The sequence below is a fragment of the Diospyros lotus genome, chromosome 3, assembly GCF_014633365.1.
Source record: "Diospyros lotus cultivar Yz01 chromosome 3, ASM1463336v1, whole genome shotgun sequence".
Classification (NCBI taxonomy): Eukaryota; Viridiplantae; Streptophyta; class Magnoliopsida; order Ericales; family Ebenaceae; genus Diospyros; species Diospyros lotus.
This window is the reverse complement of record NC_068340.1, coordinates 37394467-37419108: the sequence shown is the minus strand read 5'-3', so window position 1 is coordinate 37419108 and position 24642 is coordinate 37394467. Positions and strand designations below refer to the sequence as shown.

Genomic DNA, 24642 nt, shown 5'->3' with positions numbered 1-24642 from the left:
TATTTTTTAATGATAGATTGATGACATGATATATTTGATACAAAATAATAATTTATATTTAATATTAAAAAATTAAAAATTCAATTCATAATTAAAAATACAATAACATTTGACATCTTTTTTAGTAATTATTGAAAGCCTATACAAGAAAATTAAAAGTTTGATAAATAAATAAAAATATAATAAAAGGTGAATATTTTTTTAAAATAAATGTAAGAAACGGATAAAAGTTTTTAACATTATTTTTTTTTTAGGTGAGGGGCCATCGGCGCGATATGTACCTCGGGCAAACCTCAGGGGCCATCGGTGCAATATTCCGAAAAAGTGGAAGTCGCCGAGTAATAATTTCCTTCTATGCGTCTTCTTCTTCTTCTTCTTCTTCGCAGAGGAAAAAAGAGTTCACAGGTCTGCCACAAAAACCCTAATCCCCAAATTCACGCCATCAATTATCTGCCATCTTCATTTATAACACTAATTCGCCAGATCTCGAACTCCTTTAACGCACAATCGTCCATTGATCAGTCACCGATTGATCACCTCCTGTGATGATCACATCAGTTTACTGAATTACCAATCATGGATTTTGATGGGAATAAGAGTGTGTATCAGAGGCTCGGACCTTCAACTTCGAGCGACAGCAAGTACCAGAAGGTTTGCATTCATTGGCGAGCGGGCAAATGCAATCGTTACCCATGTCCGTTCTTGCACAGGGAATTACCGCTTCCACAGCAACCTCCTAGAAACGGAACGGCGTCTTCCAAGCGACCCCATGGATTCGCTGGTGATCAGGACATGCCCCGCCGTAATCCCAATTTCAGTAATTCTTCGAGCTGGGGACGGGCTTATGGCGGTGGCGGTCGGGTTGTTAGAAAGACGGAAAAAGTTTGTAACTACTGGATTCAGGCAAGGCAAAATTTCGTTCAAGTTATTTCTTCCTGTTAGCGTACAACAGAAGCATTTTAAGAGGATTCAGAAATTTATTGAAGTGTTTTGGAAGCAAAAATTGGAATCTGTACGAATGGCAAAGCAGTTTTATGCGTTGCATATTTACAATCGTGTTTTGTTTTCCAGTGTAACTGTGTCTCAGTGGGAACTCAAAAGTTATAGTTGCTCTAGTATTTCGTTTTGTTCTGTTAGATAGTGGAAACAAACGAAAATTTAATTTTTGAATGCAGGGGAATTGTAGTTATGGGGATAAATGTAGATTCTTGCATACATGGTCTACGGGCGACTCTTTTTCACTGTTGACCCAGCTCAAGGGACACCAGAAGGTAATATGCGGATCAGACACAGTTAGTTTATGAAATTTGAGTTCTTTTAGGCATTTTAATGGCTGGTTGATGTGGTTTGTGATTTTTGGTCTATCACTTTCTTATGCTGTGTTTTTTAAAGAGTGTCTCTAGTGCAAAAGCCTCCTCACTTTGTGGTGGTGGGCAGAGAAAAACATAGGAAAAAGAATTACAGGGTTTGAAGTAGATTTACTTACTATCTTAGTTCATAAAAAATGAGGAGAAAAATTATATTTCCGGGTGAAAAGGTTAGTTCTTGGTTTGATTATGCACAGGTAGTTTGAATTTTCTTTCCTTTGGCAACCATCTGGAATCCTAATATGAAATGTAGCATTAAAGGTTGTGTTTTGTTATTCATTTTGGGTTTGTTTTGGTTTGCTTATACATGTTACCTTGAGGGGCACCAGAAGGCGTTCTATTTATTTATTTTTTGTTCCCAATTTTTGTTGGTTTTATTTTTTATGTTCATTTTTATTGAATGATCTTGCTTTGAACAGGTTGTTACTGGGATAGCCATGCCATCAGGGTCTGATAAGCTCTACACAGGGAGTAAGGATGAGACTGTGAGGGTCTGGGACTGTCAATCTGGGCAGGTTGTTTCCAATATAATTTCTTTTTTTTTTTTTTTGGTTAGATTGTTGTTTGTATCTTCTGCCTAGAAAACCTCCTTTACATATTCATAACTGTTGAATTGGGAGCACTGGAATTCACAGTTCTTGGCCAATTACAGACCCAACCACACACAATATAACCCACAAACAGATAACACAATTAAAGACAGAATTGAAATGAAGAAGAAATGCGCAAACCGCACAAGAAGACACTGTGTTTATACTAGTTCAGATCGCCAATAAGCAATCCTACATCCAGCCTCTTAGATCCCGAGAACAATCCACTAAAATGATGAAATCAGTACACAAGAATCCCTCTTTCTCACGAGTACAACATCAATAGAGATTACAAAGACTATCTTGATTCTAGACTTTCCTCTCAATACAGCACTCATAAACTTAGAAGGATCAATTCTATCCAAGTGACTGCCCCATGTCTTCTATTTATAGACATTCTGGGCAGATATCACAAAGGAATATAAAAGACTGCACATTTCCTATTATACCTCTCATACATAAGTTACTGACATACATAATTTCACTTAACCAATTTAGCCGCTTGATAAAATTGACTTCACTGATTTCTTCTAGGCTACACTTGATGCAAACATACAACAATAACATTTACAACAACAACATATCCAGCCTTTATCCCACTATGTGGGGTCGGCTACATGAATTCTAGACTTCCATGTATTTCTGTCTTTTGTCATATCCTCATTTAGATCCATATATTTCATATCAAATTTTAATGTCTCTCCCAAAGTCTTCTTGGGTCTACCTCTACCTCTTTTTGTGACTAATTGTTCTATTTCATCAACTCTCCTCACAGGAACGTCTCTTAGTTTCCTTCTCACATGACCAAACCATCTTAATCTAGTCTCTCTCATCTTTTCCTCGAGTGGCACTACTCCTACCTTATTACGAATAACTTCATTTCTAATTTTATCCTTTCTTGTATGACAACAATAACATTTGGAGAAAGAAAAAAAATCAAGATTTGTAATTGTAAAGTGCTGTTTGGATTCCTCTTAGTAATTATTCTTATATATATTTTGAAGTAAAGGAGGAAATGCATTTTTAACTTTCTTGAAAAAGTTTGCAAAGATGTGCTCATAAAGGTAAAAGAAACAAAAATGAAAGATGCTCTGAATTTTATTGTTAATTGTTACTAAAATTATGTGGTTTTCCTAGTTTTTTCTTGTCAAGCTAATGGAGGTAAGTGAAACTAATGCACATTGCATGGTATTTTGTGTTTTCTGCAGTGTGCAGGGATAATAAATGTGGGTGGTGAAGTAGGTTGTATGCTTAGTGAAGGCCCATGGGTTTTTGTTGGTCTTCCAAACATTGTCAAGGTAAGGTGGGAGCCATACTTTCTGCACTTTTGATTTTATTTGTAGTTCACCAATTCATTCTCTCTTCTTTTGATATTGTTAACCTAGATCTCACCCTTATATGATCACTCAAACACTCAACTGAAATCTCTTCTTAAATCGCAAACGACCAGCAATCAGAAAACAAATCAAGAACCAATCAAGAACACACAACACACAAGAATTTACCCTGGTTCGGTCTTAAAGAAGACCTACATCCAGCTTGGCTTTCGCCCCCCACTTTCTCCACCATCTTAAATGTTATACAAGATTACAAAGCACTCAAACTCAACTCTCACCTAGCCCAAAAACCTAAAAGCTATATAGAGTTGATACAAGAAAGATATACACTCTTCCTCACTGCTTAATCTTATCCCAAGATAGCTCGCTAACTCACAAAGAAAGCATACATCAAAGTCTTCCCCACGGCCTCTATTTATAAGCAAATAAGGCGGGAGACTTCAACCTGACCGACTGCCCAAAGAGCAGTTACAACAACCTCGGTCAGCCCTAGAAAAATAATAAAATCCTTCTAGAAATACAGCAGAAACATTACATGAGAATATCCCTTATATTACAAGCTCTAATCTAGAACAAATGCTTTAACAGATATACTTTTTTTGTTGTGTATGTAATTTACGTTGCCTCCTTGGATGTGGGTGGTTACATATAGGCATGGAACATACAAACTGTTATTGATCTGAGTCTTAGTGGACCTGTTGGACAAGTGTATGCCCTGGCTGTTGGAAATGATTTGCTTTTTGCGGGTACACAGGTAAACCTTCTTATATAATTTTATTAAATAATTCATTTTTAACTAAGATATTTTCTTCATAGTCTGCAGAACTTTTGCTGGTTTTCCATTTCCATTTAATTTCTGCTGGAACTAAAATTGTTTATTTAACTTGTAAGGCCTTTAAAAAAACCATTGTATGAGTTCTCTCTGTTGCTCTCACTCTCTCTCTCTTTCTCACACAAACACACGCCCGCCCACCCACCCACCTGCCCGCACGCGCACACACATACACACACACCCGCAATATTGGCAGACTTTTGTTACTTGGTAAATGAAAATTTTGCTGCAGGATGGGACTATATTGGCATGGAGATTTAATGCTGTTACTAACTGCTTTGAACCAGCTGCAGAACTTAAGGGTCACACTCTATCTGTTGTCACATTAGTTGTTGGAGCTGGTAGGCTATACTCTGGTTCCATGGATAATTCTATAAGAGTAAGTCACTTGAAGTGGTGCATTCTGGTCCAGTTTTCTGTAATCTAAAGAGGATTTTACAACTTTTGTCATAGTAATATTATCACGAGCATTGTTGTCAAACTCGCGAGTCAACTCATACAAGTTTACAAGTCACGTAACTTTATACAAATCTACTCACTTATAAACTTTGATTTTTACAGAATTGGAGTTGACTCGCGATTCAATGCTATAAACTCGTGAACTTAGTCTGTAAACGCATAAACTCGCATACTTTTGTTAGATATTTAACAATGTGTGTTTTTTTTATTTATATTAGGTTATGATTGACTTATGAGAATTTACATTATATATAAATTAATATTTAAAATTTTGATTATCGATGAATGTTGACAGAAGATGGACTTAATATTTAGAAATTTCATATTATTTAGTATTTTTGAAATTAATAGATAAATTTATTTTGAAATAGGTACATACATGTACTTTATTCATAAGAAATACGGTTATAAATTGTAATAATCGTGTTATGAAGCAATATTAATTCATTTTTTTTTATAAAATTGTGTCATTCTGAACATATATTTACATACATTAAAGAGAATTTTTAATTGTCTTTAAAATCTTACGATTTTATGATCCGAGTTTACGATTCGATTTTATAAATCTTCCTTCAATGCCACTTAAAATCTCGATTTTAACAATCTTGATCATGAGGTCTATCATGTTTAACATATACTTATCTTGCTTTTAGGTGTGGAACCTTGAAACTCTGCAGTGTTTACAGACACTTTCAGAGCATACTTCGGTTGTGATGTCTGTTCTTTGTTGGGACCAGTTCCTTTTATCATGTTCCTTGGACAAAACAATAAAGGTTTGTATCTTTTTCCTTTATGCGGTCATAACTTTCATGCATTTATTGGGATTGAGAGATTTATTGATTTGATGTTTCTTGTTTATGCAGGTCTGGGTTGCCACTGACAGTGGAAACCTGGAAGTAACATACACTCACAATGAAGAACATGTATGTGCTACAAAATTTTTCCTTGCTCGTATTTTGTTTGTTCTATGTGTCTAATGTCTATACAGCAAGTTAATATTGTAATGCATCAGCTTAATCTGAAAAGGATAAGGAAAGTCATATGAATAGATCTGCCACCAAACCTTGGTGTGTCTGGAGCATGACTATCATAATCGTGTTATGGATTCTTTCATATCTTTGTTTCTATCGGTGTATTTATAGGGACAATAGTTTGTGATAATCTCTCTTAACACAGGTTTTGATGCTATATTAGCATTTTTCCTTGGGAATTAGTTACAATTTGGATTTTCCATATGACTTGATGTTGCTTTGTGGTTCTAGTGGACTCCTTTGATTTGGATAAAGTGCTGGACCCCAAAATGCAGAAGGACAAGATACTGACCAAGGTTACTTAAAAGAAAAATCATGTGGGGCAGGGCTGTACCAAAAAATTGATTGTCTACCATTGTCATATAAAATTTCCCACAACAAACTTTCAGTTATTGAAGTTCACAAAGACCTGAATCTTCTTTTACCCCTTTTATCAAAAGTGTTGGAGGTATAAAATTTCCTGCTACAAACTTTCAGTTATTGAAGTTCACAAAGACCTGAATTTCTTTAACCCCTATTATCAAAAGTGTTGGGAGTTAGTTTATGACTTGGGCATTCTCCATATTTATCCTTACGTTTCTGTGTTTCAAGGTTGCCAATTTGATTTGTTAGTTTGTTTTTGGTGTTTCCACTGGATTTGTCCTGGCAATGTATCACCTTCTATCAGCCAGTAGTAAAAAAATTAAAATAGTAATGCTTCTTGTACTGTATGGTGGCAAATTTTTGAAATACCACATGTATCCTACTGGCTACTGCAAAATTGTTAGAAAGATATTATCACTTTTACCTGATTTTGGCATTTATATTTGGTGTGCTTATGTGATTAGAGATCTGTTATGCTTGGGGGACATCCCTTGGCCTCGAAGCATAATTTATTTATTGATTTATTTTCTCTGTAGGATGGAGAACTGTATAGGTTACTGTCTGTGTGCTTATCTTTGTAAATTTCAGAATTATCCATATGATGTTGCAACATGTTGAAAATATATTCAAATACCTGAGGAGAATATCTAGTATATTCTTTGTTTTTCATTTCTGACTAGATGCATCTGGAGATTTGACACTTTTTACTGTACTAAGGCTTGGGTTTGGTTAGGCATTGTGCAGACTATAGATATTTGATTAGCATAGAATTAGGATTGGTCAAGTGAGCTTAACTATGAGGTCCAAGATGACCAGGTATGGTGCAGTTTTGTGGCCTGGCAACTACATATGTTTCCATTCTCAATACCCAAATCCTGTAATAAATGCCTCCATTCCTGTACTATTCAACACTTAATGAAATGGTCCTCACATTTATGGTCTGGCTTATCAAGCAGCTAAATATGATATCTAGTACTTTTTATCATTGTTCTGTGCTTCTTTTTCTTATTCTGACTGGATGTCTGAGGAGATTGGCATCTTTTACCCATACCTCTGGCATGGGTTTGATTGTGCATATCTGTAGATATTTCTCTATATTAGAATTAGGAGTGGTCAACTGAGCTTGAATACGAACTGAATTCCTAGGTAACCAGGTCTGGTGCAGTTTCCTGGCCTGGCAACTGCATATGTTTCAATCTCAATGCCCAAATCCTGCAATGGTTACCTCCATTCCTGCACCTTTCAACACTTACTTTTAACTTTACTAGTTCAAATGCAGTGCTACATTTATGCATATCAACCAGGCAACCTAGGGTGAAGTGGTCCTCGCATTCATTATCTGTCTTTTCAAAGGATTGCTAATTTTGAGTAACTGAAATATCACACCAATAATTATCTATTTGCATGTTTCGTGATATGAAATGGTAGTCATCACATTCATGTTTCCCTGAGCAGTACATGATGTAACTGAAATAGGATGAATCATGTGTGCAGGGATGAGGTTCTCTGATAAATATTATTGGTATAGGATGTAAACGCATGGGAATTCCATCACATAATGGTTGGGAAATGATGATTCTCCTTTAAGCTTTTCTTTTGTTCCTTCTTTATCCTAAGTAAAACTTTGTTGAAAACTTGAGGAAGACCTGAGCTAGGATCCTCTTAGGGAGTTCTTGAACTCTGCCCTTGCAGGGCTTACAGCAACATGGGAGATGGAACTACAACCTATAAGGGGCTTTTCTCTAGAACGTTTACTCTTGGGCATTTTGGGGGAGAAAGAGTGGAGTGGAGGCTAATTTGGTGGCTTTAGCCCACTTTGCTAACATATGTACTACAGAATCAGCCATTCTACTAATATAACTGGAGGACCAATCCTTCTTGTCCAAGAACTGCCTGATATTAAAGATTAAAAAGGATATGCTATGTGCCATTGAAGTTCACTGCAGTTGCTCTTTTGTATGGATACAAGTCCTTTGCAATCCGTTTCAAATTGCACTCTTTGCCATGGATTCTGCTTTCAGCTTTTCATTATAATAACATGCCCTTCTCAAAAGGGTAAACTTCAACCAGACCCCCTATGGTATAAGTCAAATTTATAAACACCTGTGGTTTGAGTTTGTTCAACTCGTTCCCTGGAGTCCAATGTTGTTTCTAAATTTTCCTAAACTGTGAGGTCTTGATAAGCTTAAATTTCTCTCTGCTATTTATCACCTTTCTTCTTATCTCCAACTTCATTCTCTGCAACTTTCACCAGTGGGAAACAAGAAGTCTTTAGTTACTTATGAGTGAATCCAATCTGAAAAACCTCTAAAAGCCTCAATTGAATTTGAAACAATTCACAGAAAAGAGCAGGATGATTCAGGGTAATCTTGGGAGAGAAAGGGCATGATCATAAAAAAGGGAGAAAGTAGAAGCAGAGGAGAGAAGCGGGCATGGGCTCTAGGGTTGCATTTCGTTTTTCTGTATTGAGAAATCTTGGTCATATTATTTATTGCAGATTTGCTTTTTGAAAAAAAGAGGATCAAAGGGAGTTTTAACAGGGAAAGATTTGAGTTTTGTGAATTGACATTTTCTATAACATGGAAAGAGATTTGTTGTTGCTGTAGACAACCGTAATTATGCCAATCTCTGTGTGTGTGTGTGTTCCATTCGATTTCCCTATTTTCTCCTAAGATTCGGTGTTGCTTTAAACAAACATGGATATCCCAGTTGCCCTTCTCTTTATGTTCCATTTGGTTTCTCTATTTTTTTCCCCCTATATTTCTCTCTCTTACTTTGATTTCCCATTTTCTTTCTTCTGTTTTTCCATTTCTCTTCTCTCTTAATCTCCTTTTTAACTATTCCTTCCATCTCTCTGTCTCTGTCTCTCTCTCTCTCTCTGTCTCTCTCTACACACACACACACACACACCTGTCTTCAAACCACAGAAGAAAAGTTAGAGCTTATCAAAATGACACTCCAGGAAAATTTAGTAATGCTTGTTGGCTGTTAACTGATGGAAGGAGTTGATTGAAAAATAAAAACAAACCACAGGGACCCAGAATAACAAAGTTAAACCACATGGGGTGTTTGAAAATTGACCTAAACCTTAGTGGGTCTGGTTGGACCTACTGAGAAAGTAGTCCTCAGTTGTTGGATGGACAATTTTATGTTACAGTTGCCAGTCTGGCGATGGTGATTCTCCTTCCTGCATTTCTTTATATGTAATCTTTAACCTTTAGCTTCGTTGGACTTGTTGAGAAAGCTGTCCTGAATTATTAGCCAGATACATGCAAGTTCTTTATATGTAATCAATTGACCATTTAGAAGTTGAAATTTCTAGGTTGAAAGAACATTTATAAGTTAAAAGAACATTTGATGGACATGTTCTCTTTTCTAATAATACGAACAGATGATCAGTTTGAAGCTGACCAAGCCATATAGAATTGTATGGTAGGTTTTATCCATCCAAGTCAGTTCTAGGTTGTGGTTCTATGATGCAGGAGCAGTTTTTTTCTTATTAGTGTTTTTATTTGTTTAATTATGCTTAATATTTAAGTTACTAGGTTTTAAATACTGTATTTATTAGTTTTAATAAGTAGTCATGTGACTAGCACATGACTTTTAGAAAAACATAGATTCCTTAAATTAGATGCATTCCTATGTGATCAAGGATTAGGATTTATTATAGCTGTAACTTAGCATAAATAATATTTTAAGAGACTTTGTAGGCAGCTGTTTTTTATTCTATTTCAACTTTGAGGTTTTTGTAAACCCTAATTTTAAGATCTCTGTTTCAGAATTGATCTTACACTGTTTTTGCCAATCTTTACACTTGTTTCTGGTGATTCTTCCTCCCATACTACATCATTCTAACTGGCTTTAATACATCTTTGGCATTCTTATGGAATTTCTACTGTTACTAGAATCACATATGTAAAAATATTATTATGAGAATATTGTTAGAAATAACAATTTAGCGCTTGGCTATAAATCAAAGACAGAAAAAATTTCCATCCCTGGTGGTTAAATTAGAGACTGAAATGGGTCTCTCGACCTTTGGCCGCCGGGCAATCTACTGGAGATCTATGCCTTCGATCGCCTAGAGCCTAGTTTCAACGTTTTGGGAGAACATTAAAGAGCCACAGGTATATCCAAGGAGCTTACATGTTGTCCCTCTTCCTCTTGATTGGCGAACACGCAATAGATAAAGGCAACCTGACTAACAAAATCATTTCCAAACTCCCCAAGACTACCAGGCACACACACTCACTCGCGCTTGGGGGCTTGGCAACTATGCTTACTGGAAGAATAGGATGAAGATCTGTATGCATGCGCCAATTGGCGTGTGACTTGACATTGAAAAAAGTTATTTTAACTTCCAAACTACCCAAAAACACATCGACAGAAGTGCTTTTGCATTAATGTTGTTTGAAATGTAAAGTGCTTTTTTTACTATTTTAATTTTAACATTAAATACTATTTTAATTGTAAAAATCTATTAACTGTTTTGTGCATTAAAGTTGTTATTTAAGTTAATAAAAGAATTAAAACATAATTAATATTTTGAATTTAACACAATAATGAACTTTTCAATTTTGTAAAAAAAATTAAATGGAATATAATTTGGATGTAATAGTATTATTTTTCGAAGTTCAGCCATGTAGAAATTAAAGTCACCAAAGGATAAAAGTGATGAATGATTTTAAATCCATACAAGTGTCCTAATGAAAGTCATAATGAACTTAGAAGGTTTTAAGTCTAATATTAAAAAAGATAGAAATTTAAACATTTCTGGAGTGAAACTCTAATATCACATCTTACAATATGGGCCTCCGCAACCTTCTAAAGACAAATTCCTTAACGTAGATAGGCATGTTTATATTTCTATAGCATATATTCTCTAAAATTCACAATACTCTCTAGTCCAGTGTCACGACCCCGAGGAATTCCCAAGGATATAATAGTAATACATATTATATGTATTTTCTTTTGGTTGTACTCTTCGGCTATAGCTGTTAGTACCTTTATTGTAAAGGCCTATAAATAGGCTGGATTAGTTAGAGAATCAGATGGTTGAATGACATTTGAATTCTGATTTCCCTCTCAATTGTTCTGATCTCTCTCCCCCTCTGTTCTGTCTGTTAGTCTCCCCTGATTCTTGCTGTATTTCCCTCTCTTTCAGACTAATTCTCCCTTGATTTCTTCCAAATTCCTATTCAAACCCTAGGCAAACTCTAGGATCGTGACATCTAGCTCATGAATAATTAAATACTTGTGGATAGAAGGAACATTTTTTTATGTTTTACACAAAAAGTTACAGGCTGATTGGTTAACCATGCAGTCAGCAAACACAGACAACCTAAAGCTGAGAAGCAATCTAGCATGCCCAGGCAACAACATGAACCAATGAGTTTGAGCGTAAATCTGTTCGCTCACACCTCTAAAGAAGCAAATAGGTTATAGTCCCAAAATGTGGAAACAAAGCGAAATTTATTGTGCGTATAAGACTAACAATAATAATCATTGGTCACCTCTATATATGTTAGTAACCTTGCCAAGCATCCCTATGTTATTCACGTTTTGGTCAGGTGGATTATATGGCAAGAAAAGTGGCCCCAACATATATATATAACACAGTGCTGCTGTAGACAAGAAAGTTAACAGATAGCTCAATAGCTCTTAGCTGGGCTTTCTGCTGTAGATGAATGACCATTACGATTGGCTTTCTGTGCTTCATGTAGAGTTCTATTGTTGCTGTATCCATATCTATTTAAAGTTAAAGTTCTGGGATCCTCTAGAGAGGTTCTATGTATTTTATTTATTTATTCTTTTGGTGCTCTGATGTATTATGAAGATCACCTGAATCATTTCCATTATCAGCTCTGGAACCAGTTCACTCTGCACACTTTTGGAGCTTCTCCTCCTGACTCTGGTGTCAGGATGCTGTGTGTTTCGGATGCTTCTTCTCCTAGAGTCAAACTGTGCAAGTAGCGATTATCAGTTATTAAAACCTTACCTCTTAATCAGATCAAAATACTTCTAAATATGCACTTCAGAGATTAACTTGATATGGAACATCAACCCAATAGGATTTCTAAAATTTTCACATGACATTGAACATCAAATAATAATTTAATAAATAAAGTTATCGGTTGAAGTACTCTAATGCCATCTACTATACGTGGATGGAGACTTAGCTGAGACCCCGTGAAGTGGGCTATATACCTGTGCTAATAAATGCCAAAGTTGCTTCTTCTAAAATGTTCATGAGCAGCCTTGGCCCGTGGTTTTTCCCTCTACATTGGAGGGTTTTCCACATAAAACTTTTGTCCATATTGTAAGTTCTACTGTTGAAATATACTCTTTGGCATAGTTGTCAAATCAACATATAGATCGTGAATAGGAAGGCCTAATTTCCAAATCGTGAAGCATATTGTATTGTAAGATACAATAACAATTTGATAAATATGGTGAGCTAGAAAACAATTTGGTAAATAGCTTAGAAAATATGATCTAAAAGATGTTTATAATGAAAATATTCAGAATAGTAATTTTAACCCATGTTTAACAATATTGATTTCACGCAACACATATGGCACTAAAATAAGCTACCAAGGATTGCAAAATTAACCATAAGTCTGACACTAGTCATAAACCTAAAAATTGTAAGTCATAAAGCCTTAAAATGATGAGAAAATATTACTAAATTTGTATCTAATTATCCTCCCCTTAAAGATTAATGCCACTATTGGCACTACTATCATCATTGTCATCTGACAAGGCCTAATTTTCAAATCATAAATTGTGAATTGTGAACTGTATCATATGATGCATGTGATTCAGGTTGCAATTCAAAGCAAAAATCTGATTCACTCTTTGGTTTGTATCCATGGGGATGAGTATCAAACTGAGTCATACGAAGAGTATCACGTGTCATGCAATATTAACAATACTGCTCTATGGTAAGGTTGAAAGCTTATTTTTCAATTTCACTTTTTACATCTGGCTCATCTCTTGACATTAGTTGGCACAAAAAAAAAAAAAAAAGAAATTCAACTTATGATAGAAGCAAGGGTTTAGGAACTATAAGCTATTGTAAGGTAAGAGCACTAATGACTAGGGTCATTCTTGGTTGACAAGCAAACTTAGTTGAAGAATAAGGCAAATTAAGGCAATTCAATAGAGTCCAATAAGTGAATACAAACTATAGGCACTAGGCAGAAAGTTAGAACTATCATCTGTTTAATCTATTATCTAGAGTTAATATGATCGGGCACTTTCACATTTGAAAAGACTATATTTGAAGCACTGGCACTCCTAATAAAAAATTGGCTTAGCTTATTTACCTGTGTAGTCGATGCATGTGGTTTGGATTTTGGTTAAGCTTGTTTTTTATGTGCATATATATACAAATTGAGAGGGAGAAGAAGAGGAAGGAGAAGACCAATGAAAACTTGGTGGGAACCCTTAAAAATGGCATAAGATTTAATGGCCTTACAAAGGATATGGCTAACCCCACCTAGTGGAATTAAGCTTATGATTTCTTGAGTATATTGGGCATGTTTATTGGGCAGATTTACCTACAGGTCTCAAGCTTTTAGAATGACATGTCAAGTCCTAATCCCACGAGATAGGTTCAACTAAATAAATTTTAGTACACCAATCATCTCTATAAATTGCATGTGATGCAGTCACTGATCAAGACCCGACCCAAGGCCGACCCAACCCAAACCGAGCAGCCCAAAACTGGCCCAAACAGTAGCACCGAAACAATAGCGAAACTTCATAAGTTTTAGGATTCTACTTCATGTTTGAATAGGGTTTTATTTCTATTAAGATTCTAGTTGGATTTTGTTTATAAGTATTAGATGGATTAGCCAAACTCTATAAATATACCTTGAAGTTAAGAGTTGTAATAAGTTTTTCTATTCAATAAATTCCAACAAACCAGTTCGGTTTTTTCTAGCAAGTAGCTTCAGTTCTTGTGCCTAGTTGAGAGTCCAGCTTTAGTCATTGAAGTTTGTTCTCTCAAGGGTACTTGAAACTTATTGTTTCAAGAGTTTCTTTGTGTGTGTTTTTTACACACGCTGCATCAAGTGGTATCAGAGCTGTTAATCAACCAATTAGATGACCAATCGTGAAGGTAATGGTAGCAACCAGCCTTGTGACGGTGATCAGGAGTTGTCTGTGGTTGGAGAGCAATCAAAGAGTAACTTGTACCATCCAGCAGCAATTGGAGCAAATCAACAACCAATTGGGCGCTTTACTATGAGTTGATGATGAAAGAAACCTGAATAATGGGGTGAATCAAGCCAAAGCGGGAAGACTACCCATTAATCATGTCCTTGTTAATCCTAGAAGACCAATGATTAAAGATAGCAATAAAGAGAATGATCCTGGTGGTAGAGGGGTTAGGAGGAATGCGCATTAGCACAACTATTGGGGCAGCAATGAGTATAAACTAAAGGTTGATATTCCTACCTTTAGTGGAGATCTTAATGTTGAGGGGTTCCTGGATTGGATCGCTGAGGTTGATCGATTTTTCGAATACATGGAGATCCCAAGTGAACGAAAAGTCAAGTTAGTAGCTTACAGATTGAAGGGCGGTTCATTTGTTTGGTGGGAGCAATTGAGAGAGACGAGATTGAGGAAAAGCCGACACCCAGTTCAGACATGGAGACGAATGAAACAGCTGTTAAGAGGTATATTTTTACTCCCTGATTATGATCAATGCATGTTTGAAGACTATCAAAGATGTGCACGTGGAATGAAAAGTGTGAATGAATATACTTCTTGAGTTTCTGAGATTGGCGAAGAGAAATTAATTATCAGAAAGTGACAATCAACAAGCAACTTGTTACTTGAATGGATTGAATCCTGCTATTCGTGATAAAATTGGGGTTCAGATGGTTGAGTGTGCAAGAAGCAAATAACTTAGCTTTAAAGGATGAGTTAATGTTGAGTGAGAGAGCCCTGTAAAAACAATTATCGCCGGTATAGCGGGAATAAAAATAAACAAGCAGCTTTTGATAGAGGCAAGTTGGTTCAGGGAATGCAATCTTTCAATCCACCTAATACAATCAACCCTAATAAGGCTACAGCGGGGGGAAACACTCGAGATACTACTTCTAATATTCCAAAATCCAATAACCCTTATGCAAAGCTTGTTTTCTTAAAGTGTTTAAAGTGCAATGAGGTTAGGCACCGGTCTAGTGATTGTCCAAGGAGAAAATCAATTAATATTATAGAAATGGAGGAAGATGTTGTTAAAGAAAGAAGTATATTGCGGGCCTGATGGAGAGGATGACGAAGAAAAGTATGGACATGGAGAGTATACTTGTGTAGTGAGGAAGTTAATGCTATCTCAAAAGAATGAAAATACTACTCAGTGGCATAAGCTTTTCTGCACGATGTGTACGATGAAAGGAAAAATCTTTGAGTTGATTATTAATAGTGGAAGTCAGGAGAACATCATAGGAAGAGATGCGGTGGTGAAGATGCAGCTAACTTCTAAAAAACATCCAAGCCCTTACATGATTGGATGAATCAAAGAAGGTGGTGGCATACATTTGGATGAACACTACAAGGTGTCTTTCTCTATTGGTAAGTATTCTGACGAAGTCTATTATGATATTGTTGATATGGATGCTTGCCATATTTTATTTGGGAGACCTTAGTAATTTGATGTGGATGCTAAGCCACTTAGGTAGGAAGAACACATATCAGCTTGAGAAAGAGGGTATGCATTATACTTTGTTACCCATAGTGGAAAAGAACCAAACCAAAGCTTCTAAAGTGGAGGAGTAGAATTTTCTTACCATTACACATAAGCACACTAAGTTTGTGAGAGAGTGTGGGGATATTTGAGAGATTCACTTGTTGGTTGTCAAGGGGGAGAGCGTGAGTGAGCCACTGAAGGTGAATCAAATTCTAGTGGAGGTGCAGGGATTATTGGAGGAATTTCATGATGTAGTTCTTGAGGAGTTGCCTAATGAGTTACCTCCTATGAGGGATATTCAACACCACATTGACTTGATTCTTGATGATAGCTTGCTTAACCTACCACACTACAGTATGAGTTCTAGGGAGAATGAGATTTTTCCTGAGTAGGTAGAGGAATTGTTGAGAAAATGGCACATTCAGACTAGCATGAGTCCATGTGCAGTGCCAACATTATTGACACCAAAGAAAGATAGGAGTTAGAGGATGTGTTGACAACAGAGCCATCAACAAGATTACTTTTGGGTACAAGTTTCCAATTTCTAGGCTCGACGACATGTTTAAGGGCTATGGTTTTTACCAAAATTGATCTCAAAAGTGGTTATCATCAAATCAAAATTCGACCAGGAGATGAGTGGAAGACAACTTTCAAGACAAGAGACGGTTTGTTTGAGTGGTTAGTCATGCCCTTTGGACTAACCAATGCACCAACCACTTTCATGAGACTAATAAATCAAGTACTACCTTCTTTCATTGATAAATTCGTTGTGGTGTATTTTGATGATATTTTGATATATAGTAAGTCTATTGATGAGCATGTGGGACATATTCAGGAGGTGTTGAGTGTGTTGAGGGAAAACAAACTTTATGCTAATTTGAAAAAGTGTGTACTTTTATGAGTGAGAGCTTGTTGTTCTTGGGCTTTGTTGTAAGCAAATAGGGCATAAAGGTAGATGAGGAAAAAGTACGAGCTATTAGATAGCGGCCAACCCCTAAAAATGTCAGTGATGTGAGGAGTTTTCATGGGTTAGCAACTTTCTATAAGTGGTTTATCAAACACTAGTAGTATTGTGGCTCTAATTACTGAGTGTTTAAAGAAATGGAAGTTCCATTAGGGTGAAGAACAAGAGCAGAGTTTCGCCTTGATAAAAGAAAAGTTATGTACCGCTCTTGTCTTAACTTTGCCAATCTTTGACAAATTGTTTGAGATTGAGTGTGATACGAGTAGAGTGGGTATAGGTGTTGTGTTGTCTCAAAAGAAGAGACCAATTGCATTTTTCAGTGAGAAGTTGTGTGAAGCCAAAAGAAAGTGGTATACTTATGATAAGAAGTTTTATGTAGTGGTGAGGGCTCTTAAAACATGGGAACATTACTTGATTGCCAAAGAGTTTGTTATTTACATGGATCACCAAGCTCTTAAGTACTTGAGTAGCCAAAGGCAGCTGACAAGCATAGAAAGCACAAGATATTTGAGGTTGGAGATGAAGTCATGATAATTTTGAAGAATGAACGGATTCCAACAGGAAAGAAAAACAAGATCAAGCCAAAGAAGTATGGTCCTTACAAGATTACAAAGAAGATCAATGACAATGCTTATGTTGCAGATTTGCCTAATCATATGGGTATTTCCAAAACATTCAATGTTGCTTATCTTTCTTTGTATTTGCTGGATGTTGAGTTGTCATACCCGGATCATAATTCGAGGACGAATTCTTCTTAAGTGGAGGTGAATGATGCGATTACCGATTAAGACCCGGCCCAAGACAGATCCGACCCAAACCAGGCAGCCCAGAACCGGCCCAAATAGTAGCGCCGGAACAATAGCGAAACCTCATAAGTTTTAGGATTCTACTTTATTTTTTATTAGAGTTTTATTTCTATTAGGATTCTACTTTATTTTTTATTAGAGTTTTATTTCTATTAGGATTCTAGTTGCATTTTGTTTACATGTATTAAATGGATTAACCAAACTCTATAAATATACCTAGAAGCTAAGGGTTGTAATTAGTTTTTCTATTCAATAAATTGCAGCAAACCAGTTCGGTTTTTTCCAGCAAGCAGTTTTGGTTCTTGCGCCTATTTGAGAATCCAACTTTGGTCGTTGAAGTTTGTTCTCAATACTTGAAACTTATTCTTTCAAGAGTTTTTTTTTTGTGTGTTTTCTTTACACACACTACATGCTGCGTCAGCATGGTAGATTCTTGAATGATTTTTCATACTTTTGATCATTGTCTGAGGAGATACTCCCATTGGAGGTAACATATACTAGTGGTGGTGGTGTCACAAAAGGAGGATCATCCAAAATCTTATTGATAACTGCCTCATGGATGTCTTAAGCACAGACTTTGAGGTTAGGAGTAATCCAACATATCCTTTCATAATCTGTTTTGCTGATAGTTAAGAAGTCCAGTTTATCAATCAAGATGAACTGTCATTGTGTTAGAAAACCACAACTCTCCATACTATTTAAGAATGGTTTTTAGCTCTTTGGTTAGGGCTCTTGCTTAGTATCTGGTTGCAGCATTGATTAATGAATACAACTTATTTAACTGTATTAGGAACAATATTATAGAAATTTTAAACTTTCAGGCGTTAAGGGAATACCTTTTCTGCAGAGGCACGGTAGAATTCTTTTAGTCTGGATTTTCTTTTTCTAAAAAGAACATGCAAAACATGGTAGTGTAAGTTCAATTGTTCTATGGTTATTGCCTTATTGGTGCTTGGCAATTATATGTGAGGCTATTAGAGTTCCATTTCGAGCTGAAAGTTGTTGATCTCGTAGCTCTGTTGGTGAGGGAATAGATGACTGAACAGGGATCTGAGAGTCGAAGTCATTAATTTGAAGTTCTTGAATAGGGAAACTAGAAATTCAGGCATCTTTTCTCTGCCATTGTGCAGTTTGAATATCTATATCATCATGGTAAGCCACGAAATCTGTATACTAAAAATGGGTTTAGAGGAAAATACATCCTTGGTGAGTCATATTAAGGTTGAGATGTTTGCATTATCTACTCCCCGCTTGGCCTTTGGGGAATCCTGCGAGGATTAAAAGGTTATTGGAGGTTCTGCAGTTGATGGTACATGATATTTAGGTTTGATCAGGGGCACCATTATGCTCTATCCTTGATTTTTGTAGTCCATTAAAGCCTCACATGTGTTCTGGGAACTTGTATCTGGGATATTCATGAAACCTATAGGGGATTCTATTCTACTGGTGCACTGGGAGAGTGACACATTTTTATGCCAGAAGTGGTCATGTTAATGGACTCAACAAATTTTATGATAGAAGTACCCGCTCATACATATATCTGCCCAAAAATCTCGTGGTATCATTTTCTTTTATTTTTGCAAGTCACATTCTTTATCTAACAATCTTCGTCACTTGTACCTATATTTGTAGAAGTCTAATTTAATTGGTAACCTCCTGCTGCAGGGATTGCTCACCCTTTGTGGCATGCACGATTCTGAAGCCAAGCCCGTGTTATTCTGCTCTTGCAACGACAACTCTGTTCGCATCTACGACTTGCCAACGTGAGTTTCAACAACTTTTAGTTATCATGTCATTATCTTGCTCGCTTGTGGAAGTAGGTTGATTGGTTTTGGCTCATCTCTTGTTTCATCAATTTAATGAAGCTTTCTTCTACTTGGGTGCAGTTTTTCAGAGAGGGGTAAGCTATTTGCAGAGCAGGAGATTCGGTCGATACAGATGGGTCCAGGTGGTCTGTTTTTTACTGGTGATGGAACAGGTCAAGTGAGAGTATGGAAGTGGTTGGCCGAACCAGCCGCGGCCGCCTCTTGATGAATAAATTTTTAATCTTGTTACAATGTGTAAGTGTCTCTGTAAAAGAAATTATAAGACGAGAGATCTAAACAATTTTGAGTCATTAGTTGTATCTTTTAGTTGATTAGAAGAACCAATTGCTTTTTTAGCAAAATGCTAGTGGTTTACCGGCACAATATGCTGTTTTTTCCCCTTTATTTTGGTCTTTTGTATTGTTTAGGAAGATACCTGCATGAATGTCTCTGTTTTTTGTTGGCATAAAAGCTGTAGGTGGCAACCTTATAATTCTATATGATCTTGCTTTCCGAAGTCAGTTCATTCATCATTGTAATATAGGAAGTCTTTTTGTGCAGCTGGCAGCTGTGGTTCTGATATATTTTGCTTTTTCGAGAAATAAGAAAATAAATGCACTTTTACATTTAGTGGCTGTGACTTTTCTATTGTTTTTATGAATGACACATTGCCGTTCATGTCATCATAATAATTTTCGGCATTTGCAAAGGGCGTTAAATGACAAATGGCTATTATATCTTTTTAACTAAAAGATAAAGAGTGTAATATGTGATTTCAAAATCATGCATTACTCTCTTTCTTATTAGGTTTATTTCTATTTTATTTTCTTTTTTTGTGCAACAGAGCATAAGAGAATTAATTAGTAATGATCTAATTTTATAATATAAAATCAATAACAATCAAACTAGGAAAATTTTCAAAGAATTTGATAACTTCATAACACACCAATTGGTCACCACTCGCTAACTAAAGGCATTTTTTAAGAAATTTTGATAAAGGGCTTAACAAATCTGTTTATTTTTTAAAATGTTCAAAAAACTACGTCACCTAGAAGAGTTAATACAAGGAAAGTGATAAATAGTTTGGACGATCTACACTTTTATCCTTAGTTTCTTATTATTTTTTTTTAATATTATTATTGTCAAAATACAATAATAAATTTATGGTGTAGGAAAAAATGATCTTGATAATCATGTGCGATGATGCTCAGAAGATTTGGAAGTCTAGAAGCGAAGCAAATGATCAGGAAACTGAGAGGTCTAAATGCAAATGATCAATAGTCTTTAAGATGATCAAGTGCCCTGATGATCAAGTGACTTTTGGTGATTGGGTGGTTGCTAATGAACGAGTGACTACTAATGAAAGAATGGCTTTTGGTCATCAAGAGCCTTTCGAGCCTCCCTAGAACCAACAAAAATATTCTAAGATTCTATGGAATATGTTTGGAATATGCTCAGAATATATCACTCAAGAAACGCGAGATGGCTGCCGTGTGTCCCTTTCTCATTTCTTTATAAATAGAATGACCATCTCCTATCTTAGGTAAGTTCACTCTGTCACTCAAACTCCACTTGTTGCACTTAAGCACTCGAAAACTAATTTAAGTATCGGAAAGTTTGTGCGAGGACATCAACCCGCGCCCCCAATCGGTTATTTGTCTCTACAGGTCATTCGATCATCAAAAACCACCCGTTCATCAACAACCACCCGTTCGTCAGCAGCCACCTAGTCACTAGAGGTCACTCGATCATCTGAATGCCTAATCATCTTAAAGAGTCTACTCATCATTTACATTCAGACCTCCCGATCTCCTGATCATTGGCTTCCAGACCTCTAAGTCTCTCGATCATTATCGCCCAAGATTATCAAGATCACTTTTTCTCATATCATAAATTTACTATTGTATTTTGACAACAACATATATAAAATAGAGGTGTGGTGTATATTATGCACATTCAAGCAAAAAATGTACTTGATAGTTTAAATTTAGTTTTTTTTATTTTTAAGTAAAATTCAAATTAATTTTTTTTAGGTGTATTGATAAAAGTTAGTTTTAAATTAGTTCTATCTTAAATGTTAAAAGTGATGACTTTAAATTTTGTTTATATAAGTTTTATTTTTTAAATAAAATATATCAATAATATTTTAAAAATTCATCTTATAACACCAAAATTTTGATGTTTGCTTATATAATAAAATAGATTAATATAAGAAATTAACAATAACCAAAACTAGAACTAGCAAGCCAGCTAGCGAGAGAAGGAGATTGACCTGTAATTTTTGATTTGTCAACCTTGATTACATGAGTATAATGTGATTGTAATTAAATTTTTTCAATTAGTACTTTATTAAAGGGTTGTGATAAAAAGGGCATTGAGAAAAATATTTTTAATAATTAATCGATATTATAAATTTCGTTAGCTAGCTAGTATAAAATAAGATGTAATTGAGATGGTAACGATTAGGTCATAACTGAAAAGGGAGGTGAGGAAGGAAGAGGAAGACTGGTCACAGTTCCACTGACATGATCGAATAGAAGCATCCAGATTGAACAGAACCATACCACAGAAATGAAGAAACCATTGCCAAGATGATCTCCATGGTTAAGAAGAAACTTATTCGTGAAATCCTCACTACTCTCAACTCCCCTCTTGATTTCCTTCACTTCTTTATTTATGTCCTCTGCATGCACATCATCTGTACAGAGATATAACCTCATTGGCGAGGGAGCCATGAACAGGAGGCGCAGCAAAGAATTTCATCTCACGGCAGAATATAGTGGCCTTCTTTGCAGGGCTGCACCCGGACCTGCACCGCCAGCAGCTGATGCTGGCTCCAAAGCCACCCGGTCACCGGGCACCAAAGATTTCACCTTGCTTCCAACTTCTGCTATGATCCCAGCTGAAAAGGTAATGAGAAAATCCACCACACTAATTTGTGGTGATATGGGTATTGAATTTATACAATATTCTGTACAAGGTAACAACTAAATGATTTACAGCAAAGTCAAACATTCCATCTACATTATGGTCTACAATGAAGGGATTGGTTAAAATCATGTGATTATGATATGACGAGATTTGCTTAATTGTTGGGGACGTGATTCTTGGATCCTTCCATAACTGTAATAACAACCCCCCCCCCCCCCCCCCCCCCCTTCCCCCTCCCCAGGCAAGCCTAGCGCGACTGTGAATCTTGGACGCGTAGCTTGAATCGCAGAAAAATGAAGGTAGATTTGCCAAGGCTCTTTGTGAACACGTCTGCAACTTGGAGATGAGTAGGAATGTAACGAATTTGTAACTCTCTAGAGGCCACCAGTTCTCTCACAAAATGATAATCCAAATCAATATGTTTAGAGCATCTGTGAGAAACTGGATTAACAACAAGAAAAATTGAGCATTGATTATCACAAAACAATACTGGAGATGAGGCAGAAGGCACATGAAGATCACGAAGAAGATGACGAAGCCATTTAACTCCAGCGACGATAAGAGCCAATGCCCGATATTCCGATTCACAACTAGAGTAAGACATTGTCGGTTGCTTTTTAAAGCTCCAAGACACAAGATTATTACCAAGGTAAATTGCATAACCAGAGATGGATCAACGTGTGTCGGGACACCCAACCCAATCGACATCAGAATAAGAAATGATCTCCCAAGCAGTAGATGGAGTGAAAACCAGTCCAAACCGAAAAGTTCCTTTAATGTAGCAAAGAATGCGCTTAAGTGCTTGAAAGTGAGAGACAGAGGGCTTATGCATCCATTGACTGATAGCAATGACGACATGAGCGATGTCGGGTCGAGTGATAGTGAAATATTAAAGAGCTCCAACAAGTGATCGGTAGAGAGAAGGATCATCAAAATGGGGACCAGCAGCTGGTAGATGATGAGCGACCACCATTAGTGTTGATATTATGTGATTCAAAAATGTTTTTTTTATCAGATTTCTGGCATGCTGTTACATGTTGCTGAGATGTATTTTATTATACTTGTTTCATTTAAATATAAATGTCTCATTATATGCTGTTATATATATATATGTTGTTAATATATATCAGCTGCATGTTATTTGGGCTGTTGTGTTATATGGGCCGAGCCCATCCGTGTTACCTTGTGTGCTGCTGGCCGAGTCCATTCCTGTTTAGCCCATGATTGGCGTTGCTATAAAAGAGCAGCTCGATGCCCTAATTTCCAGAACTCTCTGATATTTGTCTTGTGCTCTCTCTCTGAAAACCCTAAGTCGGCGATTCTTGAAGCGAGACACTATTCGTGAATCCTTCATTCTGATCTATGTTTCATTCGATTCTTTGGTTGCTTCCATGGTAAGATCTGACGGTAAGAACGGTTATTGCTTAAATCTCTATTTGTTTTAGAACGCCTGAGGCGTGAGAGGTTGTAAACTGATAGAACAGATCTTTGCCTTGATCGTGAGATCGGTATAGAACAGATCTACCTTGATCTTGTTATTTTCGTTTCTGTTTTTCAGTTGTATTGCAATACTATTTCTATTTTACTGTTCATGGTCTTGTAATCGTTTGTAAACTTGAGATCTAGTGGATTAACTAGAGGCGGAGCCTCTGCCGTGAGTAGGATCTATTGATCCGAACACGTATATTGCTGTGTCTTGCATTTATACTTTTCTGTTTAAAGTTTTGGTTTACTGTGTATCGCGCTTAATTTGTGTTTGGCAGAGAAATCAGGTTATACAAAACCTACAATTGGAGTACTGACTGGTTTGGAATTGAGGAGCTAGGCACGCTGCAGTAATTCATGAGCATACTTGGGTTGATTAAGAAATAGACCAGCAGAGGTTCGATAGGCTTCCAAGTCTGAAAAATAGTTCAAGGACTCAAGATCCTTGGTAGCAAATTCACGAGTCAATTTTTCAATGAAACCAGCAAAAAAAGACGAGTTGTTGCTAGTGACCACAATATCATCAATGTAGAGTACGTAATAAATAAATCAAATCAGCGCCTCTGGAGAGGACAAATAAAGAGGAATCGGCACGACTACAAGTGAAACCCATGACTAAGAGAAAAGAGTTGAACTGATGAAACCAAGCACGTGGGGCTTGCTTGAGTCCATAGAGAGCCCAACGAAGTCGACAGACATGTGTAGGATGTTTGGAATCAACATAGCTGAGTGGTTGGTCCATATAGACTTCTTCTTGCAAAAAAATCATTAAGAAATGCATTTTTTTACGTCAAATTGACGAAGAGGCCAATTGTTAGAAACAACCACAGAAATGACAACCCGAACAGTAGAAGCCTTCACAACAGACCGAAAGTGTCATGAAAATCAAGACCCGATTCCTGAGTATACTCCTTTGCAACAAGACATGCCTTGAGACGGTCCACAGTGCCATCTGATAAATATTTAATGCGA

At 36.4% G+C, this 24642-nt stretch overlaps 1 protein-coding gene across 2 annotated transcripts; it reads left to right on the top strand.

Moving 5' to 3' along the window:
* Nucleotides 1-309: 309 nt before the first annotated feature.
* On the top strand, nucleotides 310-19814 carry LOC127797025 (zinc finger CCCH domain-containing protein 48-like). Of its 2 annotated transcripts, none has more exons than XR_008022108.1 (10): nucleotides 310-903; nucleotides 1176-1271; nucleotides 1787-1882; nucleotides 3166-3255; nucleotides 3947-4048; nucleotides 4359-4505; nucleotides 5239-5358; nucleotides 5449-5508; nucleotides 5848-6064; nucleotides 19115-19212. XR_008022108.1 is itself a non-coding variant. In XM_052329480.1 (10 exons), the coding sequence occupies exons 1-10, from the start codon at nucleotides 577-579 to the stop codon at nucleotides 19478-19480; spliced, it is 1281 nt and encodes a 426-aa protein (XP_052185440.1). In that variant the 5' UTR covers nucleotides 314-576; the 3' UTR covers nucleotides 19481-19814. The 2 variants fall into 2 exon arrangements, 1 of the variants encoding a protein (XP_052185440.1); XM_052329480.1 differs by lacking the exon at nucleotides 5848-6064 and adding an exon at nucleotides 19336-19814 and having other exon boundaries at nucleotides 314-903.
* The last annotated feature ends 4828 nt before the right edge of the window (nucleotides 19815-24642 follow it).

Excerpts from the sequence above, each read along its gene's own strand:
- LOC127797025 (XM_052329480.1), top strand. The coding sequence starts at position 577 with ATGGATTTTGATGGGAATAAGAGTGTGTATCAGAGGCTCGGACCTTCA. Across the intron at positions 904-1,175 it reads TTTGTAACTACTGGATTCAG|GGGAATTGTAGTTATGGGGA; the intron begins GCAAGGCAAAAT and ends TTTTGAATGCAG. Across the intron at positions 5,359-5,448 it reads CCTTGGACAAAACAATAAAG|GTCTGGGTTGCCACTGACAG; the intron begins GTTTGTATCTTT and ends TTGTTTATGCAG.